General features: G+C 45.7%; 1 protein-coding gene across 6 annotated transcripts in view; it reads left to right on the top strand.

Annotated features, from left to right (window-relative positions):
* Window positions 1-14,378, top strand: part of LOC106585358 (transient receptor potential cation channel subfamily M member 3) — a 165,784-nt gene that overhangs the window by 81,309 nt on the left and 70,097 nt on the right. For all 6 annotated transcript variants that reach the window (XM_014171467.2, XM_014171465.2, XM_045706852.1 and 3 more), the window contains exons 3-6: window positions 1,333-1,534; window positions 1,820-2,033; window positions 2,907-3,031; window positions 4,012-4,183. In XM_014171467.2, the coding sequence (XP_014026942.1) occupies window positions 1,333-1,534; window positions 1,820-2,033; window positions 2,907-3,031; window positions 4,012-4,183 (713 nt within the window). The remainder of the gene's footprint in view (window positions 1-1,332; window positions 1,535-1,819; window positions 2,034-2,906; window positions 3,032-4,011; window positions 4,184-14,378) is intronic.

Here is a 14,378-nt window from a genome sequence, read left to right as displayed (position 1 = left end):
CAGAATGTAACACCTGTCACAGACATATTTCTGCATTAAAGAATCCAAGAATGATGCTTTCAAAAATGACATGTAATGAAGCAGTGAACACAGAATAAGTAAAGCTCTGGAGGAAAAATGACATGTAATGAAGCAGTGAACACAGAATAAGTAAAGCTCTGGAGGGAAAATGACATGTAATGAAGCAGTGAACACAGAATAAGTAAAGCTCTGGAGGAAAAATGACATGTAATGAAGCAGTGAACACAGAATAAGTAAAGCTCTGGAGGGAAAATGACATGTAATGAAGCAGTGAACACAGAATAAGTAAAGCTCTGGAGGAAAAATGACATGTAATGAAGCAGTGAACACAGAATAAGTAAAGCTCTGGAGGAAAAATGACATGTAATGAAGCAGTGAACACAGAATAAGTAAAGCTCTGGAGGAAAAATGACATGTAATGAAGCAGTGAACACAGAATAAGTAAAGCTCTGGAGGAAAAATGACATGTAATGAAGCAGTGAACACAGAATAAGTAAAGCTCTGGAGGAAAAATGACATGTAATGAAGCAGTGAACACAGAATAAGTAAAGCTCTGGAGGAAAAATGACATGTAATGAAGCAGTGAACACAGAATAAGTAAAGCTCTGGAGGAAAAATGACATGTAATGAAGCAGTGAACACAGAATAAGTAAAGCTCTGGAGGAAAAATGACATGTAATGAAGCAGTGAACACAGAATAAGTAAAGCTCTGGAGGGAAAATGACATGTAATGAAGCAGTGAACACAGAATAAGTAAAGCTCTGGAGGGAAAATGACATGTAATGAAGCAGTGAACACAGAATAAGTAAAGCTCTGGAGGGAAAATGAGGGTGCTCCAGGATCAAACAGTTACTCATCTGTAAAAACTGGGGCGACGACATGCAAGTGAAGGGAAATGTGTTTTTTCTTTGATCTCAGGCCGGTGTTTACATCATCTCAGAATAAAGGTTCCAGTTGTCTGCCCTCAGGGACTCCTGTCTGGACCTGTCACATTTCAACACCATTATGTCCAATGTATGTGACTATTGACTACTAGTATGTCTGATGGCTATGATATTATGAGTGTAATTCTAGCACATTTACAGAGGCTTTATCAGAGATTTGTACAAAGCAGAGAGTGGGCTGCATGGGGTTTGTGTGAACAGCCTTTTGAAATCCATTCTCTCACAGTAGATGAAAGGGAACCTGCCCGACATGTCACTTCCTCCTTCCCAGCTCTAGTGCACATCTGGGGTCTGATCAGAAGGATGCAACGTTCAGAACGTTTCACCTCATCTCTGACTACCTATCCCCTCTCTTGCGCCTCCCCAGGTGCTGCTGTGGCCGTCTGATTGGTCAGCACGTTGGCCTGCCCCCCGGCATCTCCTCCAGTCAGAATGACAAGACGGAGCGTCTGGCTAAGAATGACAGCCTATCAGAGAAATGGTCAATCAGCAAACACACCCAGCTCAGCCCCACCGACGCCTTCGGAACCATTGAGTTCCAGGGAGGGGGCCACTCCAACAAAGCCATGGTGACCACTTTATACATAGGGTTGAATGATATAACACATAAAGGGTGGATAGACAGATAAGGACATATTTATATAGATAGGGCCTATCCACATTACTGCAGACAAAGATATTGATGAGAGTAAACAATTCTTATTCCACTGAGCTCATATGTATGCAATCAAATGCATTGAACAGCTTTACTGTACTTAGCCTTTCACAAAATATCTCTCATTGTAATCTATATTCTACGTTGATGTTATACCAAACAAATGACAGCTATTTGTTGTTTGTATGTTCATTTGCAGTATGTGCGTGTGTCCTACGACACCAAGCCAGACCTCCTGCTGCACCTGATGACCAAGGAGTGGCAGCTGGACCTTCCCAAGCTGCTCATCTCGGTGCATGGGGGCCTGCAGAACTTTGAGTTGCAGCCCAAACTCAAACAGGTCTTTGGCAAGGGCCTCATCAAGGCTGCAATGACAACCGGAGCCTGGATCTTCACCGGCGGGGTCAACACAGGTGGGCTGGGTGGGTGGAGGCATGAAAAAGGCCCACTTAGTGGGCTAATAACAACCACGTGCTATGACATTGTTACCCATTAACCCTACGCTTCTGTTTATCGCTGCTCTTGTGTTGTGTTGTGGGTGTGAAAAATCAATGCAAGTGTTAGTAAAAAAAAGTAATAATAAATGCTCACCCTAACCTTGACCCTAGCCGCAACATTACATTTGGGTTTAATCTGGCTGGCGGGTGGTAACCTCAAAGGGTTAGGTAACTGTATAGATGTAGGTCATAAACAAAAAGAGAAGAGAGAAACAGAGGGGCAGAGGTTAGATATAAAGGAAGTAAATAAACGGGGGGAAGACAGCTGGAGAGAAACAGAAGAGACAGAGGAAAGAAAAAGAGTTGGGGAGATGGGAGGGTGAATAATTTACAGAGAGGAGGATTTCGGGGACAAAAGGAAGTGGACAGTGAGTGTCAGGTAGAGGGATGAAATGAGATTCCCCTCAGGTGTGACAGGGGGGAGATGGAGAGAGATTGAGAGTGGGTGGTGGGGCTGAGATATACCTTTCTGTCGCTCTGTCTCTGGGTGCGGTGTTAATGTTTTTATGTTTTCGTAGTCTGTGTATTATTTATCTAAGATTACTCTATGTATCAATCCTGACAGAATGGCCCTCTTTCTTAATCTCTCTTTCAAACACACATACACATACAACTCTCACTCACATGCATAATCTATTCTCTCTCTCGTCTCACACCCATACACACGCACACTCACACACTTTCTCTCTCTCTCTCTCTCTCTCTCTCTCTCTCTCTCTCTCTCTCTCTCTCTCTCTCTCTCTCTCTTTCTCTGTCTCACACACACACACATCACAAACATACACTCAGGGGTGATCCGGCATGTGGGTGATGCGCTAAAGGACCATGCCTCTAAATCTCGGGGGAAGATCTGCACTATTGGCATTGCCCCCTGGGGCATCGTGGAGAACCAGGAGGACCTGGTGGGAAAAGACGTAAGTTACAGTGTGTATGTGGGCGCGTGTGTGTGTTTGTGAGTCAAATCAAATGTATTTGTCACATGCTTCGTAAACAACAGTGACATGCTTACTTACGGGCCCTTCCCAACAATGCAGAGAGAAAAATATAACACAAGGAATAAATATACAATGAGTAACGATAACTTGGCTATATACACTTTTAGAAAAAAGGGTTCCAAAAGGGTTCTTCGGCAGTCCCCATAGGAGAACCCTTTTTGGTTCCAGGTAAAAAAAAAACATTTTGGTTCCAGGTGGAACACCATGTGGAAAAGGGTTCTACACGAAACCCAAAGTGGTTCTACTTGGAACCAAAAGGGTTCTACCTGGAACCAAAAAGGGTTCTTCAAAGGGTTCTCCTATGGGTACAGACGAAAAACCCTTTTAGGTTCTATATAGATAGCACCTTTTTTTCTAAGAGTGTACACAGGGTACCAGTACCGAGTTGATGTGCAGGAGTACGAGGTAATTGAGGTTGATATGTACATATAGGTAGGGGTAAAGTGACTAGGCAACAGGATAGATAGTAAATAGTAGCAGCAGACTTGGTGCATCAGTACTGCTTGCCGATCGGTAGCAGAGAGAACAGTCTTTGACAATCTTTAGGGCCTTCCTCTGACACCGCCTGGTATACAGGTCCTGGATTGCAGGGAGCTCGGCACCAGTGATGTACTAGGCTGTAAGCACTACCCTCTGTAGCGCCTTGCGGTCGGATGCCAAGCAGTTGCCATACCAAGTGGTGATGCAGCTTTTTGAGGATCTGAGGGCCCATGCCAAATCTTTTCTGCCTCTTGGACTGCCTCATCATTGTCGGTGATCAGGCCAGCCACTGTTGTGTCATCAGCAAACTTAATGATGGTGTTGGAGTCGTGCGCGGCCACGACTCCAACACTAGTTTATGATATTCAACTGCCGAGTAAACAAAATATGTTGATGAAAACTTTGTTGTGGTCCAACAGGTGGTCCGACCATACCAGACCATGTCCAACCCATTGAGCAAGCTGACCGTGCTCAACAGCCTGCACTCCCACTTCATCCTGGCCGATAATGGGACCACAGGGAAGTACGGTGCTGAGGTCAAACTCCGCAGACAGCTGGAGAAACACATCTCCCTGCAGAAGATCAACACACGTAAGTGGAGCCACTGTCAATCACACCAAAAGCCAATGACTGGCTGTGAAAAGAAAGGGAAATACCTGCACAGTGCACACTGTTCAAATGACAACCTCCCAACATTGCTGTATTTACTTCTGGGAGAGTGGCTAATTAAATAATGTGCAGGTATTTCCCTTCACATCCCTTAAGTCATGTACCGGCTAGATGTTGGTCACTGCTAAGCTCCAATGACTATCCAATCCCAGACCTCCATTGCTCTTACAGTGAAATTTGGTCATAGATCTCCAGTGAGATCATGGCATCATGATGAACATAACATTATTTAATGGCCCAATGTAATAGCTAGATTGCAAATGAAGTCAAAACATACTGCGGGTTTACACTGAATATTTACACTTTATCTGAGGTGTCCAGTGAGCAAGCTGTTCCTCATTGTCATTGTGTATTGACACAAAACCACCCCTGTAAACATGCTGAGTGAACCAACAGTGCCTTTATCTCCAACTGATTGAATTGGGCCCCCTAAGTACTACCATTTTATCAGGTAGGTTAATTGAGTTCACATTTCTGTTTTAACAGAGACAACCTGGCCAATATTCCATCTCCGTGGTAGGTAGGCTGTCAGATTTAGCCCAAGGTGATTCTCCTCAAAAGGCTTTGAAACTGTCCCTCTCTCTCTGAGGTTTTTCCCTCAACCAAGTATTTAACCACCTGACACAGCTCATCATCGCCTCAACTGAAGCCAGTAATCCTCCCCTTCCACTCCCTCATGTGTGTGTATGTGTGTACGTGTGTGTGTACGTGTGTGTGTGTGTGTGTTTAAGAGAGAAATATGTCTGATAGGTTTTTTACTGATGCAGAGCTTGTGCATGTAATCAACACAGCCACTGCTGGCGATGAGAGCACAATGAATGATTTCAGATGCTCAGAATATATCTGTGTGTTAGTTATATATTCCACAATGGTATTATTACTGAAGAAGGATTGTGTGCTCCTCTGTGTGAGGACCTTGTCACATTACATTTATCCTACTTCAATTTCCACTGTATCATGGAGCCTGATAGCCAAATTAATTTGCATAAACATAAAATAAACTTAATTATGTGCACATCTCATTGCCTCCACTCTTGACATCTTCTCAATTGTATCATTTCAAATGGAGCAAAGCCAGGAATGAACCTGCATCTGAAAACTGTTTCTTTCAGCTATAATTGATTGTATCTGTCTGCTAGTTTTATCAACAAATCGCCTTATTATTATTATATATATTTTTTTTACCCCTTTGTCGTGGTATCCAATTGGTAGTTACAGTCTTGTCGCTGCAACTCCCGTACAGACTGTACGGGAGAGGCAAAGGTCGAGAGCCATGCGTCCTCCGAAACACGACCCAACCAAGCCGCACTTCTTCTTGACACAATGCCCACTTAACCCAGAAGCCAGCTGCACCAATGTGTCAGAGGAAACACAGTACACCTGGCGACTCTGTCAGCATGCACTGCACCCAGCCTGCCATAGGAGTCGCTAGTGCACGATGGGACAAGAACATCCCTGACGGCCAAACCCTCCCCTAACCCGGACAATGCTGGGGCAATTGTGCGCCGCCCCATGGGTCTCCCGGTCACAGAGCCTGGACTTAAACCCAGAATCTCTAGTGGCACAGCTAGTACTGCGATGCAGTGCCTTTGACCATTGCGCCACTTGGGAGGCCCTATTAACCTTTATTTAACTAGGCAATTAAGAACAAATTCTTATTTACAATGACGGCCTAAAAGTATTCTATGCTTATGAATAAACTGAAGCAAGAATTTATAGGCAATATTTCCCATTTTGCACAGTATACCTTATGGAAATAGGACTGCTATATCTCATTTCATGACTGCTTCATCCCCTTTTTTCATGTAATTTCTGGCCATTACAGGGAATTGGTGCCTAGTAGGCCTATCCTGTTTGAGTAAACTGATACAATGGCTGCATTTTCTAATAATGTTGAACTAACGCTCAGGGCCTGTTTTCCGAAAGTTTCTGAAGGCTAAGTTCATCGTGGATCTAACGTTTTTTGGAAACCGGCCCTGTCTGTTTGTACTGTCAGTCATCCAAACTCCCTCATGCCCTCACCTTACCTAATGACTCCATACATTCCCCTGTGTATAACTTCACATACCATGTCCTGTTACACTACAAACACTTAAGCAATGTGATACTGTATTATTGGTATACACATAAATGTCAAAATGTTTCATATGTATATAAAAATACAACCCATTTTTGATTTTTTTTTGTGATTATTCAACCCTGACCTTTTGACTGCATCAGTGTTGTACTTTTTAAATATCCATTAGATACTGTAGAGTTTATATAGCCCCTGTTTTTACCATCCAGTCAAACAGGCAAAGCCATAACCCTAGCCCAGAGGCTGAGATGACACTCACAAATGGCAACTGTGAAGTCAACAGGAAGCAGGAAGAGATGTGCCTTCTTTGTCCATCCTGTCATGTGACCTATGGGCTTCCCTTTGTCATCCTATGCCTGGGCTCATATAAAGGGGGCTGGGGAGGCAAAGGGACGCCCAGTCGTCATAACAGCATCTCAACCGACCATGTATAGCTTAATTAACAACATCCTAACACACAGACCATCCTCAACCAACTCACCATCCCCAAATCAAGCAGTATACTGTCCACAAACCATTCCAAACCAGAACAGTAACCATCACTAAATTAACAGCATCCGAACTGACCATTCTGGATCGTCTGAAACCAGCCACCCGGACAGCTGATGAAACTGAAGAGTATTTCCATCTGTAATAAAGCCCCTTTGTGGGGAAAAACAAATTCTGATTGGCTGGGCCTGGCTCCTCAGTGGGTGGGCCGATGCCCTCCCAGGCCCACCAATGGTTGCGCTCCTGCCCAGTCATGTGAAATCCAAAGATTACGACCTAATTCATTTATTTCAATTGACTGATTTCCTTATATGCACTGAAACTCAGTAAAATCGTTGAAATTGTTGCATGTTGCGTTTATATTTTTGTTCAGTATAAATGTCCCTCTCAGTAGGGTCCTCTAACAAAAATCATTTCGTTTGAATGGCCCCATATCGGAATTAAAGTGATACTTAGAAAAATCTGCCCCCAAGGTCCCATTGTACTGTATGTGCAAACCTGTGGTTGGTTACACAATACCTGTCAGGAACATTACTTCAAGACTAGTTCAATAAATGTATATTGTCCTGGATATTAGTCATTTTTTACATTGTGTTTTGCGGGCACAAGCATGAAACTATGTTAGGTCAGATCTAATGAATAAAATATTCTCCTAACATTTCTTCTATAGCTAAAACTAAAAAAGAAATTTTTCAGTGAGTACTTCCTCCCACTCCATATTACATGCGGCTGTGTTGCCTCGTGTGCTATTGTGACTGAGGATCGAGGTGACAGCTCGGCTCCAGCTGAGAGTAAACAGAATAAATGGATAAAGACAGGGCTTTGGGTGAAGTGCTGTTTATGGTGGCTGTGGCCAACACAATCACACGCCAGGTTAGATACATTCCTGTCTCCTCCTGGCACGGTCCGGCAACAGCTGGAGATATGCCTGAGCAGCTTCCTTCAAAACCAACTGTATCCTCCCATCTCAGCCGTTGTCCTTCCCTTCTTCCTCTTGTCCTCGGTCTTTGGTCTTTCTCAGTGATAAAGTATAGATTATTGTTTTCAACATTACGTTACGAAACCAACTAGCCAGCCTACGAATAAGTACATATTGCAGATTGTCCCTTTAAGATTAGAGAGATCCATGTATGACCATACACAGGAATAGCCGATAGATCATCTAGCCATGGTCATCCATCCCCCTGTCCTCTAGCCCTCTTAGATCATAGCCATGGTCATCCATCCCCCTGTCCTGTAGTCCTCTTAGATCATAGCCATTGTCATCCATACCCCTGTCCTGTAGTCCTCTTAGATCATAGCCATGGTCATCCATCCCCCTGTCCTGTAGTCCTCTTAGATCATAGCCATGGTCATCCATACCCCTGTCCTCTAGTCCGCTTGTGGACTCATCCCTTATTTGTGCACTTGTCATATCCCCTTGTTCTCCCCCTTTAAATAACTCATCCTCACACACCCTCGTTCCCATGTGTCCAAGGTCAGACGACTACAGGAATCCTTGAAGAACAGTGCTGTCTCTGTTCCCACCAGACTCCCATCCCTCCCCGTGGCAACAACTCAAACAGCCAGGCAGATAGAAGAGTGAGACAGCAGACGGCCTCAGGTGATGGTCATAGCTCTCTGCTGTGTGTGGTAATGCACTAGTCTCAGAGAGGGAAAGGGAATGAGAGAGGAAGTGGAAAGAGAGGCAATGAGGTTACCTTGAGAGGTCTCTTCTGAAGAGGAGGATGAGAATATACGAGATGACGGAGAAAGAGGGATCCTTTTCTCTTCATGTAGCCTTCACCTACTCTCTCGTCAGCACTAAGGTGTGTGTGTGTGGGGGGCGAGGTTCTCTGTCCGTTTTTAGGTGTGTGGGGGGGGTTATCTATACCATTTTTAATCACAGTCATATGTAAAGGATGAGAAATGGCCCCTGCAGGAATTGGATTCTAATCAAATGCTATGAAGCCCTGACCTCAGCTGGAACCCACAGGACCAGTGTTTCCGCCACACTCATTTTGCTGTGGCGATGGGCCAAGGCAAAATCATTGCCACCAGTGCAAAAAATAAGGAACATGAAAAAATATTTCTGCTGAGACGCACTTTGAAGCTGCTAGAAAAGTCCACATTTACTTTTCCTCTGCATAATGGCGATTTTAGCATGTATATCTTGGTGCGGCAACTTAACCAATTTGTTTTAAATGCATGCCAGCAACAAAACATAACACTAAACTGCCTTTTTAAAAACCATAGCTTATATGGCTGACTTGCTTAAGTAAATGTGGTTTCTATTGACTCTGTGGATTTGTGTAACTTGATAAGAACCACATTCTTCTTCATTAATAAGGAATGCCGACATGAATTTTGACTTTTGAACCATACACAAACATTATTACATTTATGTTCAGTAAATTCATGTTTGTTCTTATGTCATTACCGCTTAGCTGTAAGTATAAGCAAGTGCAAGCAAATGAGCTGTGATGAGGTGGGACTATTTGTTCAGCACTTTCAAAATGGACACCGACATCAATTCAGATAGATGTTAGTTCAGATAAATTCAGCAAGATGTTGAGGCCATAACTTTACTATTCTTTAAGGAGAGAGAGAGACAGAGACAGACAGAGAGAGTTAGCCTACCATGTGAAGTATTTACTAGGCCTATGTGGTCTAAAAAGGAAGGAAAATTCAATCACGAGGATCCACTTTTATAGACAATATACTGATGCACAGACAGTGCATTGCACAAACAAAACAACTCTCGCAATATCAACTGGAATTATATGGGTCTATTACCCTACTGCAATTTTTGTTGACCAAAAAATATATAAAAGAGACTGTCACTGGCAAACATGGTTACAGACTCAACAACATTATGTAGTATTTCCTCCTCGTGGAGAAAAGCACATGAGCTAATTATAATACACAAAGTAAGCAAAAAAAATGAAATGCAGAATTCCAACTTTGCCTAAGATGGTGAATAAGATACTAATGAGATAGACCTATATAAGCGATATATTGTAACAATTGAGATTTACAAACTATGGCATAAGGTGTCGATGAGCGGATAGGAGGCAAGCCATAATGTCGATTAAGACATTAAGCTAAGACTGACGTAGTCGATATGCATATTTGTTCAGCAATTTTGAAATGTACAGCGACAGACTTACAGCATTCTCCCTGTACAGCAAGTCAGAACAGTAGGATAAATAACGGGGGCATATAAGCTGACAATGAAGTCTCTTACAATATTCAATGATGACATTTCTCTAAAATAGGCTACATGTGCACCTCTAAGTCAGAACAGTAGGCTAAGTTCTGAGGGGGAGAGAGATCAAATTCTTAGGATGATACACATGGGCTACTAACAGCTTACTGCACAACATACATGTAACGGCTGTTGAATGGAGTAGACCAAGGCGCAGTGTGGTTAGTGCTCATCTTTGTAATTTAATGGAAGAAGAGAACACTTTACAAAATGAACAAAAGACAACAGCCAAACAGTTCTGTCAGGTAACAAATGACTGAACAGAAAATAACCACCCACAAAACCCAAAGGAAAACAGGCTGCCTAAGTATGGCTCCCAATCAGCAACAACAATATACAGCTGTCCCTGATTGAGAGCCATACCCGGCCCAAACAAAGAAATACCAAACATAGAAAAAAGGACATAGAATGCCCAACCCAACTCACGCCCTGACCAACCAAAATAGAGACATAAAAGGATCTCTAAGGTCAGGGCGTGACAATACACTTAGTATTACTTTCTTAGCTAAAGTATACAGTATCTCCCTGCCTTATTACATTTATGCAGAAGTGTACAACTGCTGTTACACTTCCGGCGCCGACAGAGATGGCCGCCTCGCTTCGCGTTCCTAGGAAACTATGCAGTATTTTTTTTTTTATGTGTTATTTCTTACATCAACTCACCAACATTACGACCAGGAATACGACTTTCCCGACGCGGATCCCCTGTTTGGTCCACCACCCAGGACAATGGATCGGATCTCAGCCTGTGACCCAAAACAATGGCCGCAGAAGAGGGAGACGGAGCGGTCTTCTGGTCAGGCTCCGTAGACGGGCCCATTGCGCACCGCTGCCGAGCATACTACTCGCCAATGTCCAGTCTCTTGACAACAAGGAAGACGAAATCCGAGCAAGGGTTGCCTTCCAGAGAGACATCAGAGATTGTAACGTTCTTTGTTTCACGGAAACATGACTCACTCGGGATACGTCATCAGAGTCGATAAAGCCACCTGGCTTCTTCACGCATCGCGCCGACAGAAACAAGCATCTTTCTGGTAAGAAGAAGGGCGGGGGTGTATGCCTTATGATTAACGAGACGTGGTGTGATCAGAACAACATACAGGAACTCAAGTTTTTTGTTCACCTGACCTAGAATTTCTTACAATCAAATGCCGACCGCATTATCTACCAAATCAAATCAAATCAAATCAAATGTATTTATATAGCCCTTCGTACATCAGCTGATATCTCAAAGTGCTGTACAGAAACCCAGCCTAAAACCCCAAACAGCAAGCAATGCATGTGAAAGAAGCACGGTGGCTAGGAAAAACTCCCTAGGAAAAACTCCCTAGAAAGGCCAAAAACCTAGGAAGAAACCTAGAGGGGAACCAGGCTATGAGGGGTGGCCAGTCCTCTTCTGGTTGTGCAGGGTGGATATTATAACAGAACATGGTCAAGATGTTAAAATGTTCATAAATGACCAGCATGGTCAGATAATAATAATCATAGTAGTTGTCGAGGGTGCAACAAGCACGTCCGGTGAACAGGTCAGGGTTCCATAGCCGCAGGCAGAACAGTTGAAACTGGAGCAGCAGCACGGCCAGGTGGACTGGGGACAGCAAGGAGTCATCATGCCAGGTAGTCCTGAGGCATGGTCCTAGGGCTCAGGTCCTCCGAGAGAAAGACAGAAAGAGAGAAAGAGAATTAGAGAGAGCATATTTAAATTCACACAGGACACCGGATAAGACAAGAGAAATACTCCAGATGTAACAGACTGACCCTAGCCCCCCGACACATAAACTACTGCAGCATAAATACTGGAGGCTGAGACAGGAGGGATCAGAAGACACTGTGGCCCATCCGATGATACCCCCGGACAGGGCCAAACAAGCAGGATATAACCCCACCCACTTTGCCAAAGCACAGCCCCCACACCACTAGAGGGATGTCTCCAACCACGAACTTACCGTCCTAAGACAAGGCCGAGTATAGCCCACAACGATCTCCGCCATGGCACAACCCAAGGGGGGGGCGCCAACCCAGACAGGAAGACCACGTCAGTGACTCAACCCATTCAAGTGACGCACCCCTCCCATGGATGGCATGGAGAATTCTCTTCGATCATAATCACAGTCATGTATATCCCCCCCAAGCAGACACATCGAAGGCCCTGAAAGAACTTCATTTGACTCTATGTAAACTGGAAACCACATATCCTGAGGCTGCATTTATTGTAGCTGGGGATTTTAACAAGGCTAATCTGAAAACAAAGCTCCCTAAATTTTATCAGCTTATCGAATGCGTGACCCGGGCTAGCAAAACCCTGGATCATTGTTATTCTAACTTTCGCGAAGCACATAAAACTCAATCGTCAAGTTCCGGCTCAGGAGCAGGACGCAGACCCCGCTCCACCGCTGGCTCACCCCTCTTTAATGGCTCCCCTAGAGCGTGGTCTCTTGCCGCCAACCACGGACTGGGGACCCTCGCAGCGGGCCCCGGACTGGCGGGCGATTCTGGCTGTGCCCGGCTGGCGGGCGACTCTGGCTGCGCGCGGCTGGCGGGTGACTCTGGCTGCGCCCAGCTGGTGGGCGACTCTGGAGACTCAGGGCTGAGGAGCGTGTCGGCAGGCTCCGGACTGTGGGCCGTCTCGGCAGGCTCCGGACTGTGGGCCATCTCTAGACGGGGCACTGTCGCCGGAAGCTCTGGACGGGGAACTGTCGCCGGAAGCTCTGGACGGGGGAACTGTCGCCGGAAGCTCTGGACGGGGAACTGTCGCCGGAAGCTCTGGACGGGGACTTTCCGTAGGCCTGGCTCTGGGCGCAGGCACAGGACTCACCAGGCTGGGGAGACATGCAGGAGGCCTGGCTCTGGGCGCAGGCACAGGACGCACCAGGCTGGGGAGACTTGCAGGAGGCCTGGTTCTGGGAGCAGGCACAGAACTCACCAGACTGGGGAGACATGCAGGAGGCCTGGCTCTGGGCGCAGGACTCACCAGGCTGGGGAGACATGCAGGAGGCCTGGCTCTGGGAGCAGGCACAGGACGCACCAGGCTGGGGAGACTTGCAGGAGGCCTGGCTCTGGGCGCAGGCACAGGACTCACCAGGCTGGGGAGACATGCAGGAGGCCTGGCTCTGGAAGCAGGCACAGGACTCACCAGACTGGGGAGACATGCAGGAGGCCTGGCTCTGGGAGCAGGCACAGGATAGACCGGGTCCTGGAGACGCACTGGAGGTCTGGAGCGCACGGCCTGCACAACCCGTCCTGGCTCGATGCCCACTCCAGCATGGCACTTGCGGGGGGCTGGCCTATAGCGCACCGGACTATGAGCGCGCACTGGAGACACCGTGCGCTTCACAGCATAACACGGTGCAATGCTGCACTACAGTCAATGAACAGAACTCTTACATAGGTATTCCTCTTGTCCAGATGGGATAGGGCAGTGTGCAGTGCGATGGCGATTGCATCGTCTGTGGATCTATTGGGGCGGTAAGCAAATTGAAGTGGGAAATGTGTGTCAGGTAAGTTAGAGGTGATATGATCCTTGACTAGTCTCTCAAAGCACTTCATGATGACAGAAGTGAGTGCTATGGGGCGATAGTCATTTAGTTCAGTTACCTTTGCTTTCTTGGGTACAGGAACAATGGTGGCCTTCTTGAAGTATGTGGGGACAGCAGACTTGAATAGGGAGAGATTGAATATGTTAGTAAACACACTAGCCAGCTGGTCTGCGCATGCTCTGAGGACGCGACTAGGGATGTCGTCAGTGCCGGAAGCCTTGCGTGGGTTAACACGTTTAAATGTTTTACTCACGTCGAGAAGGAGAGCACACAGTTCTTGGTAGCGTGCCGCATCGGTGGCACTGTGTTGTCCTCAAAGCGGGCCAAGAAGGTGTTTAGCTTGTCTGGAAGCAAGACGTCAGTGTCCGCGACGTGGCTGGTTTTCCTTTTGTAGTCCATGATTGTCTGTAGACCCTGCCACATACGTCTTGTGTCTGAGCCGTTGAATTGTGACTCCACTTTGTCTCTGCTGACGTTTTGCCTGTTTGATTGCCTTACTGAGAGAATAACTACACTGCCATATTCCCAGTCACCTTGCCATGGTTAAATGCGGTGTTTTGTGCTTTCAGTTTTGCGCGAATGCTGCTATCTATCCACAGTTTCTGGTTAGGGTAGGTTTTAATAGTCATAGTGGGTATAACATTTCCTATACACTTCCTGATAAACTCAGTCACCGTATCAGAATATTCGTCAATGTTATTCTCGGAGGCTACCCTGATCAAAACAATCTTGAAGCGTGGATTCCCATTGGTTAGACCAGTATTGAAT

This window comes from Salmo salar, chromosome ssa24 (genome assembly GCF_905237065.1).
Source record: "Salmo salar chromosome ssa24, Ssal_v3.1, whole genome shotgun sequence".
NCBI classification, from domain to species: domain Eukaryota; kingdom Metazoa; phylum Chordata; class Actinopteri; order Salmoniformes; family Salmonidae; genus Salmo; species Salmo salar.
This window is presented reverse-complemented; position numbering and strand designations above follow the sequence as displayed.